Consider the following 20870-nt stretch of genomic DNA (forward strand, 5'->3'; position numbering starts at 1 on the left):
TTTGTCAAAATTTATTAGAACTATACAGCAAAAGATTGGATTTTATTATTTCTCACAATTTAGAGGATCAAGTGGAGTTAGTAGGATGCCTCTTTGGCTCTATACAGCATTAGCCAGGGTAATTTACAAGACAGCATTCATCGGAAACTGGGCTAACCTGGAAGGTCACAGAGGCTTCACTCATGTCTGGCGTAGTTGGAACTCCTCCATGTGTCCTCTTCCTATGGCTAGCACGGGCTTTTGAAGTCAGCCAAAGAGATTATGGTGGGAATGACTCCACCAGCTCTGGACCTAAACTGTAAGAGGCCTGGAAGCTCATCTTGTTCTTCAAAGCCAGCCATCATGTAAAAAGTTTAGCTATCCTGAGACTACTGTGCTTGGAAGAAAGAGGACCAGATTAAAGAGGAGAGTAAATCAAATCCACCTGTTGATGGGTGGCGTGGTGGATGCACAGCAAGGATGGGAGGAAATCAAGGCAGCCATCTTTTGAGACTACCTAATGCCCAAAGGCACTAAAAAATGTCCCAAAGCACTGAAAATGTCCATTTTTTTCAGATATTTACTTACGGTGGTTCCCATAGATTAATTTTATTAACATGACAGTAGGATTGTACGCCAAATTATAAATATATGAAGCCTGATTGGAAAACAAAGAAGGAAAGACAGTAAATATAATTACTTCATAGACTACAAAAAAGAAATGAGAGAGGCTTCCAGATACATGCAGAATAACACAAAGAAAAACTTTCAAATCATTTTTTTAAAGACCTAGATTTTTCTAAACTGAGTGGATAGACCCATTAAGAGAGTTAAAAATAAAAACTACAAGAAAGAATTAAATTTGTAAATGAAAGAAAATAACAAAGGTTAAAAAAATGTAATACAACATGTTTATAACCTCAAAGTAGGGAAGTACTTCCCAAATGGACACAAATAAGGAAGCTATAAAGAAACCTCACACAAAGACAATTTAAAAGATGGATGATTGACCAAATGGAAATATTTGCTAGATAGGTAATCTGTAATACTCAAAGACAAACCATTCATATTAAAAAAAAACTGGGCAAAGGAGCAAAGGACTATATGGTACAAACGTACAATTTGAAAAAGAAGATATAAATATTACTAATAAGCAATGATGAGATACTCAACCCTACTTGTAATCAGAGAATTGCAAATGAAAATAAAGTATCTTTTTTTCTATAAAATTAACAAAAATTAGAAATATTGATAGTACTCAGTGATGATAAAGAAATGGAGAAGGGGACACTCACAGACTCTTGGTTGTAATATAATTGGAACAAATTATTTGAGAAGTAATTTGGTGGTACTTGTTATCACTCAAAACAATCATATCATTTCAGACAGCATTTTAGCTTCTAGCAATCTGGTTCATGAAAATAAAAGTATGGAAAGATATATGCAGATGGGTTATTGTATTATAAGAAATATTAAAAATTAGTAACAATCTAAATATACATAAAGAAATGATTGAGGCCAGGCATGGTGGCTCACACCTGTAATCTTAGCACTTTGGGAGCCCAAGGCAGGTGGATCACCTGAGGTCAGGAGATCGAGACCAGCCTGACCAACATGGCGAAACCCCATCTTTACTAAAAATACAAAGATGAGCTGGGCATGGTGGCAGGCAGCTCATGCTGCAGCATCTCAGCTACTCGGAAGACTGAGGCAGGAGAATCGCTTGAACCCAGTAGGTAAAGGTTACAGTGAGCTGAGATTGTGCCATTGCACTCCAGTCTGGGTGACAGAGTAAGACTCTGTCTCAAAAAAAAAAAAAAAAAAAAAAGACGGAATAAACTCTAGTGCTACCATATAATTGAATATCATCCAGCCAATATAAAAGGCAGATCTATATATCAATTTACTGATTTGTTAATGTAAAAAGCAAATTTTAGATCAATAATTACAGAATGATTCTATCCTTGAAACTATGAAAATATCCGGTTATTTATCCACATAGATTTATTGCATATATTCAATTAAGAGAAATAAATTTAATTAACATAGATCACCTTACAGAAAATGAAAATTGATGAGTGGGTAATAGAAGGAACATTCACTAAACAATTCAGATAATTTTTTAAGGTGGAATTACAGATGATTCTTCTTGTTGTTTTCTAGAGTTTTTCTGACATAGGAGAGCAAATAACTGCTGGAGCAAGGATGTGGAGGAGACTGGAGAGAAAGGAGCCAAGGGCATAAATGGAAGGGCTCCTCTCAGACACCATGGACACTTCACTCTGGAAGTACACGAAAAGAGAGAAGAGTTGGTGGGGCTGTATATCAGTAGGGGTGCAGGAGGTAGGGTAGGAAAGCTGGAAGTTGAGACATCTTGCCTGATGCTCTTGATTTCTCAATAAAGATGAGAATAAAACCTGGGCTGAAGAGAGTGGTCAGGAATTGGAATTATCAATGAAGAAAAGAAGAAACAATGCTCACCAAGGATAAGGCAGCAAAAGTGCACCGCTGGAGCTTTATATCTAGAAGTGGCCCTTAACTTCAAGACAGAATGGGAATGTAATCTTGCTTTCTGGCCAGAAAGAAGAAAATTTATTGTGGTGGACTGTCATCATTCTCTGCCACATTGTGACTACCATAGATTTTACTATGTTACTTCCTAGTAACATAGATCACTTTTTTTACTCCCTCTCAAATCTATATTCAATTTTACACTCATCCATACTCAATTTGAACGTTTCCTTTTAAAATATTTTATTATAACTGACAAAAAGTAATTATATTTATGGGGTAAAATATGATGTATTGTACAATATACATATTGCAGTATGTATATATTGCAGAATGGCTAAATCAAGCTAATTAATATATTCGTTACTCCATTTATTTTTGTGTGAGTGACTTAAAATCTATTCACTTAGCAATTCAATTTTCTTTTTTTTATGAAGACATTATAGAATTATTGAAGCTGAAAAAAAATCTTAGAAATTTTCTCACCCAGTTCCTTCATTGTGTGGATGAGAAAATGGTGACACACAGAGATAAATGATTTTCCAGTGTGGCATAGCTTATGAATAGTAGTTGGGCTGACCCAGGCCAGAGCAGTTCTCATGATGTCATACAAATCCTCTTATTGTGATTAAAAGGAAAGAGATACTATGTCTGTGATCATCACAAATAGATGTCTTCAAATTAAAAATAAGAATTATGCTTTGAAAATTATTCATTCTATTAAACAAAAATGACTCCTATATAGGCCATAATCCTAAGCCACTTAATGCAGGAAGACTGCATGTTCTTACTTATAAGTGGAGCTAAACATTGACCACACATGAACATAAATATGGAAACAATAGGCACTGTGGACTACTAGAAGAGAGAGGGAGGGAGTGGGGAGAGGGTTGAAAACTACCTATCAGGCACTATGCTCGCTACCTGAGTGAGGAGATCCATACCCCAAACTTCAGCATCACACAATATTCCCATGTGACAAATCTGCACATGTACTCCCTGTACCTAAAGTAAATTTTGAAATAAAAAAATTACTCCTATTGAGGGTGATTGTATGATATAAATATATTACAATTAATTTATATGAAATCCTTTAAAATAAGTGAGAACAGGTGAGTAATTTGAGTTGATGTATATTTTTAATATCAGAAGCTTCTCCAAATCCTACAGTTTGCACCATATTCACACTCTTTAAAACACCATTCAAAGCTGTGCCATAAGATTACAGTGCCCTCTACAGCTTCAGCATAAAAAACATAGTTCAGAGGAAAAAGAGTAATTGAGACATCAACATAAAAGCATGTGCAATTAATATGCCTCAGAAATTCACTTTTCTTCTTGAACTGAATGAAAACATTTATATAAAGATCACATTTAAGCATAGTTCACCGCAGCATGTATGGCAGGTACCTTTTTATGTAAAAGATGCAATATAGAAAAAGATCTATATGTGTGTCATGTCTGTAAATTATTTTGAGGAGAACACTTGAGGAAATGACACAGCTGCCTCCAAGGAGGCGAAATGGCACTTAGGATTCAATGTAGGAATATTTGTTTTCCACTGTGAATCTTCTGTTCATTTGAATATTTTTATCACAGGCAGGTGTTAATTTTTCAGGTTAAAAAAAAGTTAATAAAAATGTTGCTTGCCGTTGGAGAAATGGTAGGCATCCAAATGTTAAGCCTCTCTTCCCAGAAGTTCCATAACTTTAGATAAGTTATTTAATCTTTATGCTTTCCCTGACCAGGCAATTTATTTTTATTTTTCTATTTTTTAACTTTTTTTAGTTGGATTTAGTTGGTCCATTTCTTAGAAAGTGCTTATTTCTTTTTTTCTCCTTTTGAAAATTTTTCTAGATTTAGTGGGTACAATTGTGCATGTCACGTAGTTGTGTTACATGGATATGTTGCGTAGTGATGAAATCTGGGCTTGTAGTGTTCCCATAACCCAAATAGTACCAAATGGGTAGTATTTCATTGCTCAGTCCCCTCATTCTCTGGCATGTTTTGGAGTTGCCAGTGTCTATCATTTCACTCTATATGTCTGATATGGTTTGGCTGTGTCCCCACACCATCTCATCTTGAATTTTAATCCCCAGAATTCCCATGTGTCATGGGAAGTGATTGGATCATGGGGATGGTTTCCCTCATGCTGGTCTCTGTTACGGAGTTGAGTTCTCAAGAGATCTGACGGTTTTATAAGTGTCTGGCATTTCCCCTGCTCCCACTCACTCTCCTGCCTCCTTGTGAAGAAGATGCCTGCTGCTGCTTTGCTTTCTGTCATGACCGTGTTTCCTGAAGCCTCCCTAGCCATGCAGAACTGAGTCATTTAAACCTCTTTAAAAGTTACCCGGTCTCTGGTATTTCTTTATAGCACCATGAGAACAGACTAATACAATGTCCATGTGTAGCCAGTGGTTAGCTCTCACTTATAAGTGAGAACATGCAGTTTTTGACTTTCTGTTTCTGTGTCATTTCCCTTGGGACAATGGCCTCCAGTTCCATGAATGTTGGTCATTTTCCTTTTATTTTATTTATGTATTCATTTATTTATTTTACAAATAAGTTCTTTAGTGGTGATATCTGAGATTTTGGTGCACCCATCACCAAAGCAGTGTACACTGTACCCAGTGTGTAGACTTTCATCTCTCACTCCCTCCCACCCTTTCCCCCAAATCCCCAAAGTTCATTGTATCATTCTTATGCCTTTGAGTCCTCATAGCTTAGTTCCCACTTATGAGGGAGAACATATGACATTTGGTTTTCTATTCCTGAGTTACTTCACTTAGGATAATGGTCTCCAGTTCCACCCAGGTTGCTATGAATCCCATTATTTCATTCCTTTTTATGGTTGAGTAGTATTTCATGGTATATATATATATACCACAGTACTGGATTTTCTTATTAGAAGCATCCCTCCCTCTTCACAATTTAGTCATGAAAAAGGGCAATCTATCTTAGCTCACAGCTAGATAACCAAAACAAATCTGAATGAGTAGACTCTATTTTAGACACTCTTTTATGTCAACTAATTTCTTTAACTTGAGAGAAACTAATATCCATGTGGTTAAAATATTAAGAGTTATGAAATAATGTAAAATGAATGGTGAATTGATTTTCCAACTCAGTCCTTTCCCTTTAAAAAAAAAGCTAGGTGTTTTCTGTGTATCTTTCCAGAAATTATGCAAATAAGTATTTTAGTAATACTTTAGTAATAAATGATTTTTTAATCGAATGTTTACTGTATGCCAACCATCTTTCCAGGCACAGAGGATAAGGAGTAAACAAAAACTATGTCACTCTAGTGGGAGAAGACAGACATATACATAAATTAATACACATACACATTAATTTTAAAAGTTACAAGTCATCTTGTAACTTCTTTAAGAAGATTTAAGAAATAGAAGTAACACACAATGGAGTTGCTATTTTATACAGAGAGGGCTATGAGAGGGTGACATTTGAGCACACACTGGAATGAAGGGAAAGGAAGGAAACATGGATATCTGGAGTGAGAGCCTTCCATCCTGACAGAGCAGCCAGTGCAAAAGTCTTAAGAGGGGGCTTGTCTAGGATTCAGAAAATTGCCAATGGCTGGTGTGGCTGGAGTCAGGAGAGCAAAGGGGGAGGGAGAGTGGTAGGAGGCAAGGCCCGAGAGTACAAGGGGCAAGACCAATGTGAGGCTTGGGAGACAACTGAAAGATGTTGAGTTTTGTTCTGAGAGAAATCAGAGGATGGGAGTGAAGGTGTGGCACTCAGGGTCTTGAGAAAGGAATTACATACTCTGACACATTTTCACAAAATCACTCAAATTGCTGTGTTGAGAACAAACTGGCAGTCGGGGTGGGCAAGGGTAGAAACACTGAGATGAGTTGAATGCGAGATGATGGTATTTTGGACCAGGAAACTGGAGCGTAAATTGTGATCAACTGTCATATTCTGAAATATTCTCAAGGTGGCCCTGACAGAATTTTCAGGTGAGAAGTTGAGCAGCATGGCTCCAGAGTTTGCACCACAATAACCGTTAAGGATGGACTTGCCATCAATTAAGAAGCAGAAAACTGCAGATTGAGCAGATTTTGAGAGGAAGAGCATGAATTTGGTATTAGACATTTTAAGTTTGTCATATCTATTAGACACTCAATATGGGAGAAATGAAGGCACGTGTTTGCTAGTAAGATTGGTTTACTAGAGCAGGAGAAAATGACAATGCAGGACAGAGACTGAGAAGAAGAGGACTGGATCCCATGCACACATGGAGAATTTTCAGGGTGGAAAACACAGGTGTTCATCAAGTTACAGCCTGGAAGGCAAGTATGCAAGAACAGATGCACATAGTGGGTAGCCAGTTTGACAGGAGCTAGGACAAAGTCTCTTCTGGAAGCTTCTATTTTCATAGTAAAGAACGTCTTGTTTGAAGGAATGAATCTCTTTTTATTCCTATGCTTAAAATTTTCTATAGGCTTCCCCTCACCCTTGAGAATAAGATCCAAACATTTAGGTCCAGCCCTAAAGACCCCATGGGCCTGGACCTGGACCTCCCTACCTCTCTCCATTGCCATAAATCCTTCAGTCGCAGGTCCTTCCCCTTTGTGTCTCAGATAGATGACGAACTCAATCAAGCCTTGGATTCTTTTACTTACTTGTTCCTCTGTCTGCTGTGCCGTTTCTCTTGACGCCAAGTCTGGCTCATTCTTATTATAGGGGTCTCACTTCAAAAGTCACCTCCTCAGGTCTTTCTTGAACATCTAAAGCAAACCTTCCTCCTAACATGTTATTTTACTATGTATTTATTATGTATTGTGTACTGCTTCCCACAAGAATATGTTTCATAAGCAACTAGTACTCCAGTCCCAACTTATCACTCACTCTGTGGTGTCTATCACATCATTACATTACAGGTGTGTGTGTGTGTATGTGTGTGTGTGTGTGTGTGTGTGTGTGTGTGTGTTTGGAGAGAGAGAGAGAGAGATTGAGATTGAGATTTTTCTGTATTATCCATCTCTCCTAAGAGAATAACAACAGGTGCTTTGTCTATTCTGTTCACTGTCATGCTTCCTGAGCCTGGAACCATATCTGGCACATAATAATTGATCACGGTGGCTCACACATGTAATGCCAGCACTTTGGGAGGCTGAGGCAGGAGGATCACTTGAGCCTAGGAGTTCAAGACCTGCCTGGGCAACATGGTGAGATACAACTCCCACAACCCCAATTTCCCCCATTCGATCTCTACAAAAAAATTTAAAAATTATCTGAGCTGGTGATGTGCCTTAGTCCAAGCTATTCAAGAGGTTAAGGCGGGAATCCCTCCTGGGCTGAGCCCAGGAGTTAAGCCCGCAGTGAGCTGTGTTCAGCCCACTGCACTCTAGCCTAAATGACAGAGCAAGACCTCATCTGTATTTTAAAATGAAAAAATAAAAAGAGAGACACAAAGGGAAAGCAAGAATTATTTTGCAGGGGAAAAAAATACTGTACTTAGAATAGCTTTCCCTTTCAGTTAATAAAAGTAACAACCCAGGCCAGGAGCAGTGGCTCACGCCTGTAATCCCAGCACTTTGGGAGCCAAAGCAGGCAGATGACCTGAGGTCAGGAGTTTGAGATCAGCCTGGACAACAGGGCTGTACTAAAAATACAAACACTAGCTGAGAGTGGTGGTGGGCGCCTGTAATCCTCGGAGGTTGAGGCAGGAGAATCGATTGAACACGGGAGGTAAATGTTGCGGTGAACCCAGATACCAACACTGCACTCCAGCATAGGCAACAGAGAGAGACTCCGCCTTCAAAAAAAAAAAAAAAAAAAGTATCGACCCATTGCTCAATGAGTTTTTCAGTCCTCAGAGTCCTCAGTAATTCTTTTCCCTAATTCGACGTATTAGGAAGCCACAGCTAATGGAAAGGAGTTGCAGAAAAGAAAGAAAGAGAGAGAGAAAGGAAGAAAGAAAAAGAGAGAAAAGAAAGAGAGAGAAAGAAAAAAGAAAGGCCTAAACAGATTTTCTAAGGCGCACAACAGGCTTGTCACGTTTCTGGACTGGACAGTGAGTGAGTTTCAACTCTTGATGTTTGAAGTGTATTTTAAACTGTTAGTGCAGTTTCTTTAAAAGACTGCAATTCTGTTTTGGTAGCGAAAAATACGTGTCTCTGCCTAGTTTCATCTACAGGTTGCAAACTCTTTAAGAATGGGGTGGAGGATGACGTTCGCTGCCATTTGGCAGATAATGGTATTCTGGTATTCCAGGACCACCGCTCTCCACCCACTCCCGGGAGGCCCTCCCTGCCACCCCCTCCTCCGACTCTTTGCCGGGCCCTTTAAATCCCCCTCTCCTGTTTAGCGGTGGTCGCGCCGACCGCCTCGCGTCCCCCGCGCTGCGCCGCAGGTGGAACGGCTCATGACGTCACGAGGCCACGGCTCAATCAGATGCGTCGTTTGGGAAATTTTAAATTTAAAGGCGGGGCGGCCCGTGAGCCCTGAACCGCTGGCCGCGGAGGGTCCTGGCCATTTTTTTGGGTTCTGTTCAGCTTGACAGGATGGCGGACGAAGGAGCTGTGGCCGTCTGCGTGCGAGTGCGGCCGCTGAACAGCAGGTAGGAGGAGGGCCACACCACGGCCCAGTGCCCGCTGGGCTTGCAATGCCGCCCTGAGCCGTAGAGGCGAAGCCTGCGGCGTTTCTAGGAGCCGCTGCTACCCGGCTCTGCTGTTTAATAACTCGGCCTCTGGCCATGATTTCTATGTCTTTAAAGTGACAGGGGAGGATCGGAGAGCTAGAAGATACATCCCCGCTGCGACGTGCACTTAAATTTAACTTAGTCTCACTGACCTTAACGACCTTCCCCTCTGCGCTGCTCTGCCTCGCCTCATCTCCTCCTCCCTGCCCCATTCCCCCCCCGAGAAGACGTAGGGAACTGTTCCTTCCTGACCCTCATCACAGTTAGTCATTTTACATGTAACTGCTGTCTCCAGACTCCCTGAGGACAAGGACTAGTCGGTCTGTCACATTGCGTTCAGTCGTCACTCAAGACTTCATTCTACAAATATTTATCAATATTGTTTTTTTAGTACTTTGTCCTGTACTACACAGACACTCCCGTCATTGCCCAGTGGATCTATCATTGTAATGGGGCGAGAAAGAAAAAAAAGTTAAAAATGTAGGATGTTAAATGGTGATATGTAAGTAATAAATGCTGTGGAGAAAAAGCAGGAAGAGGAGTAAATGAAGTCGGTTTGCTTCGCCAGCTTCTGGCCCTCGTCCCAAAATGTTAACAATTTGCGTGTGTGAGAAATTTTTCTTTAACATGGGGATTAATAAATGAAAATACCAAGATCAGGAATTTCCTATATTCTGAGGAGCCCATTATCTAATGCCTTCAACCGCTGCATAAAGAAACCATTAGGATAACTTGTGACAAGTGTTTTCATGGGCAGGTGGAGAGTGTTTGCTAGAGGAATCATTAACCCATCAGAGAGATGACAGCTTCCGTGGGGCGAACTGGTGTCAGCAAAGTCTTGACAATTTTCATGAGTGAAATAATGGCTGTGTTACTTAATGGAAAGTAAAGTCACTATTCCAGGCACAGAGAGGTTACATCTGTCATTTAGGGAAGACCTTCAGGTGGAGCTTAGGATGTATCTATGAATTCAGAGGAAAATGAAGAGAGAATGAAATGATCTAGGACTCGTGTACCATGCTGAGGATTTCATAAGTTTCCAAAAGGTTTTAAGAATTTTCAGCAAGACAGGCATAATCAGAGTTGCATTTTGAATCCATCCCTTCATTTGCCAGTACTTGGGGAGAGGGTGAGAATGAAAGCCTTCACAAAAAAACACATGAGAAGGCAGGTCACTGAAGCTCCATTTAAGAGTGTTGAATCCTCAAAGATGGACTTTCTGTCATTTTCATATTACTATCTTTCAAAATATTCTTTAGAAGATGAAATCTTTTAAATTATCCCTCCTATGACATGACTTCTATGACTGGTTAAAATGCAGTGTTTTTATTGTTTTAGAGAAGAATCACTTGGAGAAACTGCCCAAGTTTACTGGAAAACTGACAATAATGCCATTTATCAAGTTGATGGAAGTAAATCCTTCAATTTTGGTAAGCTTGTAATAGCATTAAAAGTTAGCTTGTTATCCTTTTGCTATTAAAAGTACAAAAGGCTTGTCAATAATATTAGGTTTCTCACTATAGACTAAACCTTCTGTAAACTGCTTCACTGGAAAAAAAGTATTATTTATCCATCATGTATTTAAGTAAGGTAACCAATTAGTATTTAAAACAGTTATAATCGCAGTTGTCTAATTTGAATCTAGATAGATTCCAGACCCCCATGTACAAACATTATGCCTCTTGAAAGAAATAAAAAAGGTGACTTATAGCATAATTTTTGTGTTTGAAGGTGAACTCATTTTACCTTAGGGAAGGATATTTTCAGAGAACCAAAAAATTAAAATACTGTGTCTTATATTTGATCTTTCTACATTCTGACGATTTTACTTTTGGGAATAACTACTAATTTGGAATGAAAACACAGTTGATTCATTTGGTTTAACTTCTATGTTGTTGTTGTTGTTTAGATCGTGTCTTTCATAGTAATGAAACTACCAAAAATGTGTATGAAGAAATAGCAGCACCAATCATCGATTCTGCCATACAAGGCTACAATGGTTTGTATTCACTCGATGCTGGAGAAACATTTTAGTCTTGGGTATCTGTTCAACAAGTATGCATTGTTTTACCCATTATAGATTTGTTTTTAATCTTTGCATATGTGTGTTTTGTTTTTTACAGGTACCATATTTGCCTATGGGCAGACTGCTTCAGGAAAAACATATACTATGATGGGTTCAGAAGATCATTTGGGAGTTATACCCAGGGCAATTCATGACATTTTCCAAAAAATTAAGAAGGTAAGTGACTTAACTGGATTTTTAGTACATACAGGTGAAAGTAGTAATAACTAGGTACCAGTCATAGTGTATTTCTCTTGTAAAGATGAAAGGAAGTAGATTTATAGTTATTGTTTGACTATTGATGGGAAAAGAAGAAAGGCATAGCATAGATTCACTTTTATCCCCACAACTTACTTTATAAAGCTTCAAGTTCTTGTATTCTTTCCCTTGAATTCTGCAACAATAATACTCTCAACAAAAAGTAGGCATTAAGGAACAAGTAAATTTTATCAGAATGGTTAGCTCCACCTAACCATTTAACTATCAGTGATTATAAAAGAACAGTAAAAAGTAGATATAGGTTAAAAAAAAAAAAAGAAGAAGAAGAAGAAGGGAAGCAGAAAGCCAGAATAGGCAACCTAATTAGTTAAGAGTTGGTTTTAAATTAACATTTTTATTAAAATAAGAACATCTTTTGATCGGGTTTTATTCTGAGCCTAGAGAGTTGGTGTTCTCCTAGCTTTATGGTACTTTTAATTATTTCTGTAACAGTGCTTTTATATTTTTGTGTTTATTATTTTGTCAACATTAGAACCAAAGGTTTTCTTAGTTTATTTTACAGACTTTTTTTTTTAACCTCTTTAAGCAGGTGAGCATTTAGTATTAGCTTTTCACAATTGGATGCTTCCTGTGTTTTTACGTAACTTTTTTCTCCTAGTTTCCTGATAGGGAATTTCTCTTACGTGTATCTTACATGGAAATATACAATGAAACCATTACAGATTTACTCTGTGGCACTAACAAAATGAAGCCTTTAATTATTCGAGAAGACGTCAGTGTGAGTAGCAGACTTAAAGGGGCTTTAAAATTGGCTTACTTATTGGGATTGTTGTTCTTGAATGTCTACCTTTAATTTCTATAGTTTTAATGCGTCTCCTATTTCTATAGTATGTGAGGGGTTTTTTGAGGTATTTGTAGAGATTCATCTTTTAAACAATATGTATAGTTTTAAAATACAGCTCTAATATTTTGGTTTAAGTGTAAAAATAGCAAGATGGAAGTATCAGGTTACAATTTGGTGTGCTTTGATATGAAATACATTGTGGGTATTCATAGAATTCTTATATTCCTACAGAATTATGGTTCCATTTTCCACTTTTAACTTTCACAAAGGAATAGTTTGCACCCTCTTTTGAAAAGCAAACTTGTGACTTCTATTTCTCTAATCTTTCCATAATTAAACTTGTTTCAGAGGAATGTGTATGTTGCTGATCTCACAGAAGAAGTTGTGTATACATCAGAAATGGTATTGAAATGGATTACAAAGGGAGAAAGTAAGACTTTATACTGTATTTCTTTAAAACACTTGTAAAAACTATCTTTTCAATCAAGTGTGTTTAGGCTTCAAATCACAACTTTTTTAAGTTAAAATAAAAATTATTGTTTCTTTGGATTTTAATATATATGCAGCTGAAATGTAACTCATTTTTACAGAGAACAGACATTATGGAGAAACAAAAATGAATCAAAGAAGCAGTCGTTCTCATACCATCTTTAGGATGGTAGGTAATTCTCTCTTTCTATCTATTAGTTCTTTCCAAGTAAGAAGGCACTAATTTTTCTACAACTTACCTTTTCTATCTAGATTTTGGAAAGTAGAGAAAAGGGTGAACCTTCTAATTGTGATGGATCTGTTAAGGTATCCCATTTGGTGAGTATTGGTGAATATTAATGAACTGCAATAATGTACTGTATGGGCCAAAACAAAATTTAATTCAGCTGCTGGATGTTTGGTTTAATAAGAACTGTTAACTGAACTAAATGTGGAAGGAAATCTACAAATGGTCTGCTTGGTCTTGTCAGTATCACCAAATTCCTAGCTGAAATGTTGTAGGACAAATTCAAAGATCTTCTTCCTGTTATATCATGGCTGCTATCTCCTAAAATTTAAATGTCAGGGCTATAGGAACTGATGTTTTTTCTAACCACTAATGAAGTAGGTTTTTTTCTATTATACATTTAACAATTTAAGTCATCTTGAAATTTGAGGGTTTTTTTAAAAAAATCTCAGCCGATATAATTTAGACTTATGTGATCAACAGAAATCTAGGTGGGATGGTTAAAAAGTAATCACATTATTTTAGTTTTACCTAAGTAAAATAAGAAAATATATTTTGTATTATAAACGTAGTATTTTAGACTGTAAATCCATAGAGGAGTGATACTGCATTCATTCTTGTAGCCCCAACACATTGTACCTATTTTATATCTAATATTTATTAAATAAGTGAATATAAGCATTATGCAACATTCCTATATTCCACATAAGTAAACCTCCCACTTCCTTTTTGCCACACTAAATTATTGCTGTCTCTTTCTTGCTCCTTTTCTGTCATTTCCCATATTGGTTTATTTCACATCTTTAGGGCTTAAATCTTTAGCTTGATGTGGGATATGATTTAAGATTATTTAATTAGAAAACTTCAGGGAAACAAGCAATCTATTTGTTTATTCATTTTCAGATTTTATAAAATTAGATTATTAATATTCAATCCTAATTTCACCTTAGCTATTTTTCTATAACATGGTATAACTTATTATAGTAGATCTTAATCTTGTTTTAACAATAAAAAACCAAAACCTAACCTGTTTTGTTTTCTCACCCAAGACTGTGATATTTCATATAATTTTAATATAATAATTTAGTTTTAATACTCTTGGAATATTCAGTGATCTACTTGACGATTTTCCTCATGTTTCTTGATGCTCTGTTATCCATGGTCCACCTCTTCCAAACTTCCAGCCTACCCACTTATTCTAAGAATCTTCTTGGAAAGAAATCTCCTCTAACGAGTCATCTCTGGCTCTTTAGAAGTGGCTCTTCTCTGATTGTCACTTGGCCTTGGTGAGATGATAATATCCAGGTTCTCTTAGCTCTACCCCTTCTCTCTTTTCCACCCTGGCAGCTTTTTCCTTACCCTCCTAAAAATATAAAAATAAAAAATTTGGAGGTATCCTGTGGCCTTTCTTAATTAAGTTCTTGCTCTCAAACATTCTATCATCATTTTCATGTTGATGACTGCCAAATATTTATCTAGTCTCTGAATTCTAATTCATGTCTTCCTAAAGATGGTTATAATTGTGTCCCATCATTATCTGAAACATTAATATATCTAAAACCAAACTATTTTCTTCTGACCGTAGTGAATACTCCTTATTTCCAGTAAAATCAGCATTATTCTAGCTGCCTAAACTGGACACCCAAGTCAATTTTGACTCAATTTTTTCTGCCTTTCTCTGTCCAGTTGTCCCATTTCTTATTGATCCTACCTTTGAAGGTATTACATGGGTATTACACTCATTTACTTTCTCATCTCTCTTGAATGACTACAGCAGTCTCCTGGAACCTGGTCTCCATGACTCTTGTCTTTGTGTCTTGAAGTCATCATATGGATTTCTAATATACTAACCACTGCTTTTATAGTGTCACTTCCTGGGACAAGATTTGGCCACTCTTAACCAATCTAACTTTATTTCCTTCTGCTCCACATGAACTCCTCCCTCATAGATTGGGCCTCTGAATATCTTTGAATATGAATGTTTGTTCTCATCTTTAACCTCCACTCATGCTGCCTTCATTAACACTTTGCCTTTTTATTATGTATCTATGTCATCTGTAGTGGACACTGTGCAAGAAAAATTAGACTCCTTAAACCATTAATACATATTTACCTGCCTAGTCTCAGAAATCTCCACAGAGAGAAATAACTTAAAGCCTTGACTTTCTTTTAATTTACTCACAATGTTTACTAAACCTTTATGGTATTCTGAGCATGGTGTTGGGCTCTAAGATTTAAAAAAATAATAATAAACAAGAAATCTCTCCACTGCTTACTTTATAAGCAATCTCCCCTGTCACCTCCCTAACCCAATCTGGTATTATCTTTCACTGATTCCTGCCCCAGCCACAGGATGGGGCTGCCTGCTGTTGCTTTTGCGCCTTCCCAATCCATCCTCCACCCAGTAGTCATAGTGGGTCCATTGTGGGAGCCATTGCAGGGCTGTATGCAGGGTTGTATTACTTCCTTGTGTAAAGCCCTGCAATGGCTTCTCATTGAATTTAGACATTTCAGACTTCTTGATCTTACCTTAAAAGTCCTATGTAATCTGGCCCGTCTGCTGCTCTTATGCTGTCTTTTACTGTCTTCGCTTCACCAATTTTGTCACACTGCCTTTTCTATTTTTTTGAACACACTGAGCACATTCTGCTTTGTGACTAAGTGTTTTGGCTCTTCTTTTTGTCTAGACTACTGTTTTCCTTGATCTGTTTGGGACCAGCTTCCTCTTCTCTTGTCATTTAGATCTCAGCTTAATGACAAGCCTTCCACTGCCATCAAATCCAGTGAAGCTGCTAGTTCCTCGTCCAGCTCTATTTTTAAATAGTCTCTGTTACACTTATCATGACGTTTCTTATTTGTCTTTTTATCTCTTCTCACCAGCCTCCTCCTCTATGTAGAATATAAGCTCCATAAGAGCAGAGACCTTATTTATTTGTAGCCCTAGCACCTAATACACTGCCTGGAGCATGATAAGTAGTCACTTCTTTTAAATAATATGTGTGAAATGAAAGAGAGGTCCCGCTCTTAAAGATGCTACAGTAAAGTCATGGTATTGTTATAGCATAATACAGCTAGCATACATGACTAGCCCAACAAAATCAGTGCTATAAATTTAAGTTGTATCTTTAAGTCACGTTTATAACGAGTTCTGTAATGCAGTTCATCAGAGAAGAGGGGAGGAAGGATAAAGTAGGCAAAGCTACATTAAGCAGGTAATCTTTGTACCTGGTTCTTGAATAAAGAATAAGGACAGACTAGAACATTAGAACTAACTGAATAAAAGAAACAGCAAAAAGCTGGTGCTTGGAGGTGTAGCAGTACATGGCTATTTGGGGAATAGTGGATAGTTTAGCTAGAGGTAAGAATAAGGGTTGAATAGATATAAAGTTGGAGCAATGCAAGTGACAGCTTATAAAGAATTATATTTGCCATGGTAAATTTTTGGACTTTGTGTGGGAAACAGAACCTACACTGGCAGCGTTATGGAAGATACAAAGAAAAGAACAGATAAGAACAGTTAGACTCAGAGAAGAAAGGGAATGCCTAAACAATAGCATGGAGACATGTATACAGATAGAATATTCAGGTATACCATGTTTTAAAAATGTTCTTTCAGTTCAAGTTTTCTTATTGCAAATTATCTGCCCTAAATATTTATTTTTATCTATCTTACAGAATTTGGTTGATCTTGCAGGCAGTGAAAGAGCTGCTCAAACAGGAGCTGAAGGTAATGAAAACTCATGAAATATGAAATAATGTTAGTCTTTTTATTATTATTATACTTTAAGTTTTTGGGTACATGTACAGAATGTGTAGGTTTGTTACATAGGTATACACGTGGTATGGTGGTTTGCTGCACCCATCAACCCGTCATCTACATTAGGTGAAATATGTTAATCTTAATGTCTTCCTATTTTATAGGGTTAAAAAGTACTACCAGGCATTTTTAGAAAAGGATAAAGTAATAATATTCATTGCTAATAACAAATCATTATTAATGATTATTTTCTAATAAAAGTCTTTAACATAGAAATCAGCATCTATATCTGGTTAATTTTTACTATAGCATCAATTTAAATATTACAATTATACAATTGATAGGACTGTATAGCAGGAAAACCCATGAGAGTTCCATGAAAACTGTTTAAACTTTCAAAATAAGGAAATTAAGAAAGATAGTGGGGTACAAAATTAATATACAGATATTAATAAACCAGATAAAATATTAATAAACAAAAGCCAGCTAAAATATTTAATAAACAAAAATATTCCATTTATAATAACTTAAAAGATGTAATACCTAGGAAGAAACTCAACAAAGATTGTACAAGACTAATGTAAAGAAAATCTTTTTTTCTTTTTTGAGGCAGACTGTAACTCTCTCTCTCAGGCTGGAGTGCAGTGGCACGATCTCAGCTCACTGCAACCTCCACCTCCTGGGTTCAAGCAATTCTCATGCCTCAGCTTCCCAAGTAGCTGGGATTACAGGCATGCACCATCCCACCCAGCTAATTTTTGTATTTTTTAGTAGAGATGGAGTTTCACCATGTTGGCCAGGCTGGTCTTGAACTCTTGGCCTCTAGTGATCTGCCCACATTGGCCTCCCAAAGTTCATGAGCCACGACACCTGGCCTAAGAAACTTTAAATCAGACTTAAAGGACACATCAAATACTTGAAAAATGGAGAAGCATACTTAGATGGGGAAGATTCAAACTCACAAGGATGTCAGGCCTCTATGTGTTAATTTCTAGATTTAATACAATCCTATAAAAAATATCAAGAGTACATTTTCATGTTTAAAGTAGGTAAGAAGATTTTAAAATATGTATGTAAACATTAAAACAGGTAAGAGTAACCAGGAAAATTCCAAAAAAGAGCAGAAAGTGGAATTTAGCCCTATGAGATAGTGAAACATATTATAATGCCATAGTAAATAAAACTGTGTGAATTGTCAGCCCAGTGGAATAGAATAGAAAATCCAGCAAGAGTCCCAAATACAGAACTTGGAATACAATAAAGACGGTCCTTCAAATTTTTGAAGAAAATAATAGATTATTTATTAATTGATAGCCATTTGGAAAGAAAATTAAGTTGGATCCATATATCAGACACCAAGAAATGCATTATAAGTGGCTCAAAAATTTCAATGTAAAAATTAGTGTAAGTCAACTTACAGTGGGAAAACCCTTTTGTAACTAACTGATACAAAGTCCAGATGCCTTTAAAGAAAAGCTTAGAAGAAACCAGCAAAAAACTGGGCAAAGGATATAATGAATAATTCCTAATGCTTAAATGGTTTAGCTTGCACCTGCACCCTTGCCATTAGAAGAGCTGCTGATCCAAGGAAAATAAGAAGTTTGTGTAACAGACTTGAGCTCATTCTGCAGCCTAATGTAGGGCCACTCAACTAAGCCTTGCCTACATCCACCAAAACAGCCCATCCTCAGAACTGTGAACAAAAAATAAATGCTTGTTTTAGCTGGTTGGTTCAGTAGCAATGTTACAGCAAAGCTAACTAAACTATTCATTTGAATAGGTGGGACAAATAGGGAGAGCGCTCCTTCCACAACTGATACTAATATTAAAAATGGGCTCAGTTCTAATCCAGAGCATAGACTTTAGCATCTGCCCTCTTATTTCTCTCATTAACTGAGTGATAAATAAGTTTGTCATCTAGAAAAGGAGTCAAGTTTAGTTTTCATATTTGTTTAATTCAGGTGTGCGGCTCAAGGAAGGCTGTAATATAAATCGAAGCTTATTTATTTTGGGACAAGTGATCAAGAAACTTAGTGATGGACAGGTTGGGTAAGTTTATCCTGTTGTGCACTTACCTACTAATTTTTATATTTTTGACTAGGTTGAAAATTGCAGTATTTCATTGACACTCAAATGTACTGATTCCTTCCATATATTCAAAAGCTTATACATATGACTATAGTCTACTGAATTTACTTTCTATTTTAAATATGCTTTATTTAGTAGTTTTAATGTGCCTCATAAAATCTGTAAAGAACTAATTTTTGAAACTGTGGCTGATTTGTTTTGCATTAAAAACCAACTACTTTGTTATATAAACATTTTCAATCTTTTTCTCCCATAAACTTATTCCTTACTAAGTGGTTTCATAAATTATCGAGATAGCAAGTTAACACGAATTCTCCAGAATTCCTTGGGAGGAAATGCAAAGACACGTATTATCTGCACAATTACTCCAGTATCTTTTGATGAAACCCTTACTACTCTCCAGGTGAGTTTGATTTTTACCTCAACATAATATGGGGGAAGATCAACTTGAAGAAGAAAAAATTACCTACTAAAATTGTCAGTTTTTTTAATTGATTAGCCTACCTGTTGTAATCAATTAGCATACCTTTTGTCTGCTAAATAGCGTCTCTTAATTTAATTTTGCCAGACTACAGTTGTGCGTATCTTATCTTCATTTTTACCACATCCAACAATATTTTACTGAAATTTACTTGATATTTTTTAAAAATAACTCACTTTTTGTACTTAATTTATTGTAAAAGGAAACTTTAATATCAGTCCTATCAGTGACAAACTATTGTTACTTGCCACAGACAGAAGGTAACAAAAAAATTGTGTGTCTGTCTGTATAACAAAATAATTCTGAAACTCCTGGTAGTTAACTGTTGCCTTCATTCGCTCTGAGCCCAAGGCCTACATTTTGTGTTTTAAAAAGGAAAAGAACCAGCCTGATCAACAGGGAGAAATCCCATCTCTACTAAATATACAAAATTAGCTGGGCATGGTGGCACATTTCTGTAATTCCAGCTACTCAGGAGGCTGAGGCAGGAGGAGAATTGCTTGAACCTGGAAGGTAGAGGTTGCAGTGAGCCGAGATCTCGCCTTTGCACTCCAGCCTGGGCAATAAGAGTGAAACTCCGTCTTAAAAAATAAAAAAATTTTAAAAAAAAAAAAGGGAAGGAAAAATGAGAAATGTCAGTAGGGGTAGCTTTCTCAATGAAGGATTCAATGTTTTCTAATGGTCACTGTCATGTACCACCTAAAGTTACTTATGGTACTTATACTCTGAGAAAAATTGCTTTAAATAGCTGTTGAGTACCAGATCAAGGTACTGTCAGAGGTGCAAAGAGAAACTAGAGTCCCTGGCTTAACAGAATTAATGAATTCTGTGACAAGGCAATAACACTTGTCTTGCAACATAATTGCCTTTGATTAGTAGTTAATTGGTAACTAGTATAGAGTTTAAAAGAAGAGACATTTTTGGCTAGAAGTAAAACTTCAGAGTAGAGGAAGTGTTAGCACTGAACCTCAAGGGCTAAGTTGGATTCCAATAAGCTGATGTTTTTAAGTTCTCTCAAGATATCTTTTTTATTCTCCTGAAGACTATTAGCCAGGGTAAGTTACAGAGCATTGTTATAAGGACTTAGAATGTTCCCTTTGTTAAAAAGTATTAAGCCAACTGGAAAGAGTATTGATTTTTTTAACTTGAATATGAGAAAGCTAAATATTTTTAATTAAATTATAATTTTTTTAAGTGTTGGACACTTAGCACTTTTGCATTTTTTTCCAGTTTGCCAGTACTGCTAAATATATGAAGAATACTCCTTATGTTAATGAGGTATCAAGTGATGAAGCTCTCCTGAAAAGGTATAGAAAAGAAATAATGGATCTTAAAAAACAACTAGAGGAGGTATGTATGAACCATTTATTTCAGTAAATAGAAGGAACCAATTAAGAATGGAGACCTACCCAAGTGTTCCGAGACTCTTATTTCCTGAATGTCTGAGTTGCTACAACTTGTTTTAAATCACTTTTATCAAGAAGAAATCACTCAAAAAATTTAGTTTAATTGACTATAAAATGTAAGATTTAGTTCTTGAAATTATT

At 36.7% G+C, this 20870-nt stretch overlaps 1 protein-coding gene and 1 long non-coding RNA gene across 8 annotated transcripts in view; one reads left to right on the plus strand and one right to left on the minus strand.

Moving 5' to 3' along the window:
* Positions 1-20870, minus strand: part of LOC144576518 (uncharacterized) — an 803862-nt gene that overhangs the window by 530569 nt on the left and 252423 nt on the right. The gene's annotated exons all lie outside the window — the stretch shown is intronic.
* The window catches only part of CENPE (centromere protein E), an 81287-nt gene continuing 69376 nt past the window's right edge, over positions 8960-20870 (plus strand). For all 7 annotated transcript variants that reach the window (XM_035293209.3, XM_035293210.3, XM_035293211.3 and 4 more), the window contains exons 1-12: positions 8960-9073; positions 10493-10584; positions 11064-11153; positions 11278-11396; positions 12097-12216; positions 12631-12712; positions 12873-12940; positions 13024-13089; positions 16673-16724; positions 18716-18803; positions 19116-19245; positions 20554-20673. In XM_035293209.3, coding sequence (XP_035149100.3) covers positions 9018-9073; positions 10493-10584; positions 11064-11153; positions 11278-11396; positions 12097-12216; positions 12631-12712; positions 12873-12940; positions 13024-13089; positions 16673-16724; positions 18716-18803; positions 19116-19245; positions 20554-20673 — 1083 coding nt within the window. In that variant the 5' untranslated portion in view covers positions 8960-9017. The remainder of the gene's footprint in view (positions 9074-10492; positions 10585-11063; positions 11154-11277; positions 11397-12096; positions 12217-12630; positions 12713-12872; positions 12941-13023; positions 13090-16672; positions 16725-18715; positions 18804-19115; positions 19246-20553; positions 20674-20870) is intronic.

Source organism: Callithrix jacchus, chromosome 3 (assembly GCF_049354715.1).
Source record: "Callithrix jacchus isolate 240 chromosome 3, calJac240_pri, whole genome shotgun sequence".
In the NCBI taxonomy this organism is placed as follows: Eukaryota; Metazoa; Chordata; class Mammalia; order Primates; family Cebidae; genus Callithrix; species Callithrix jacchus.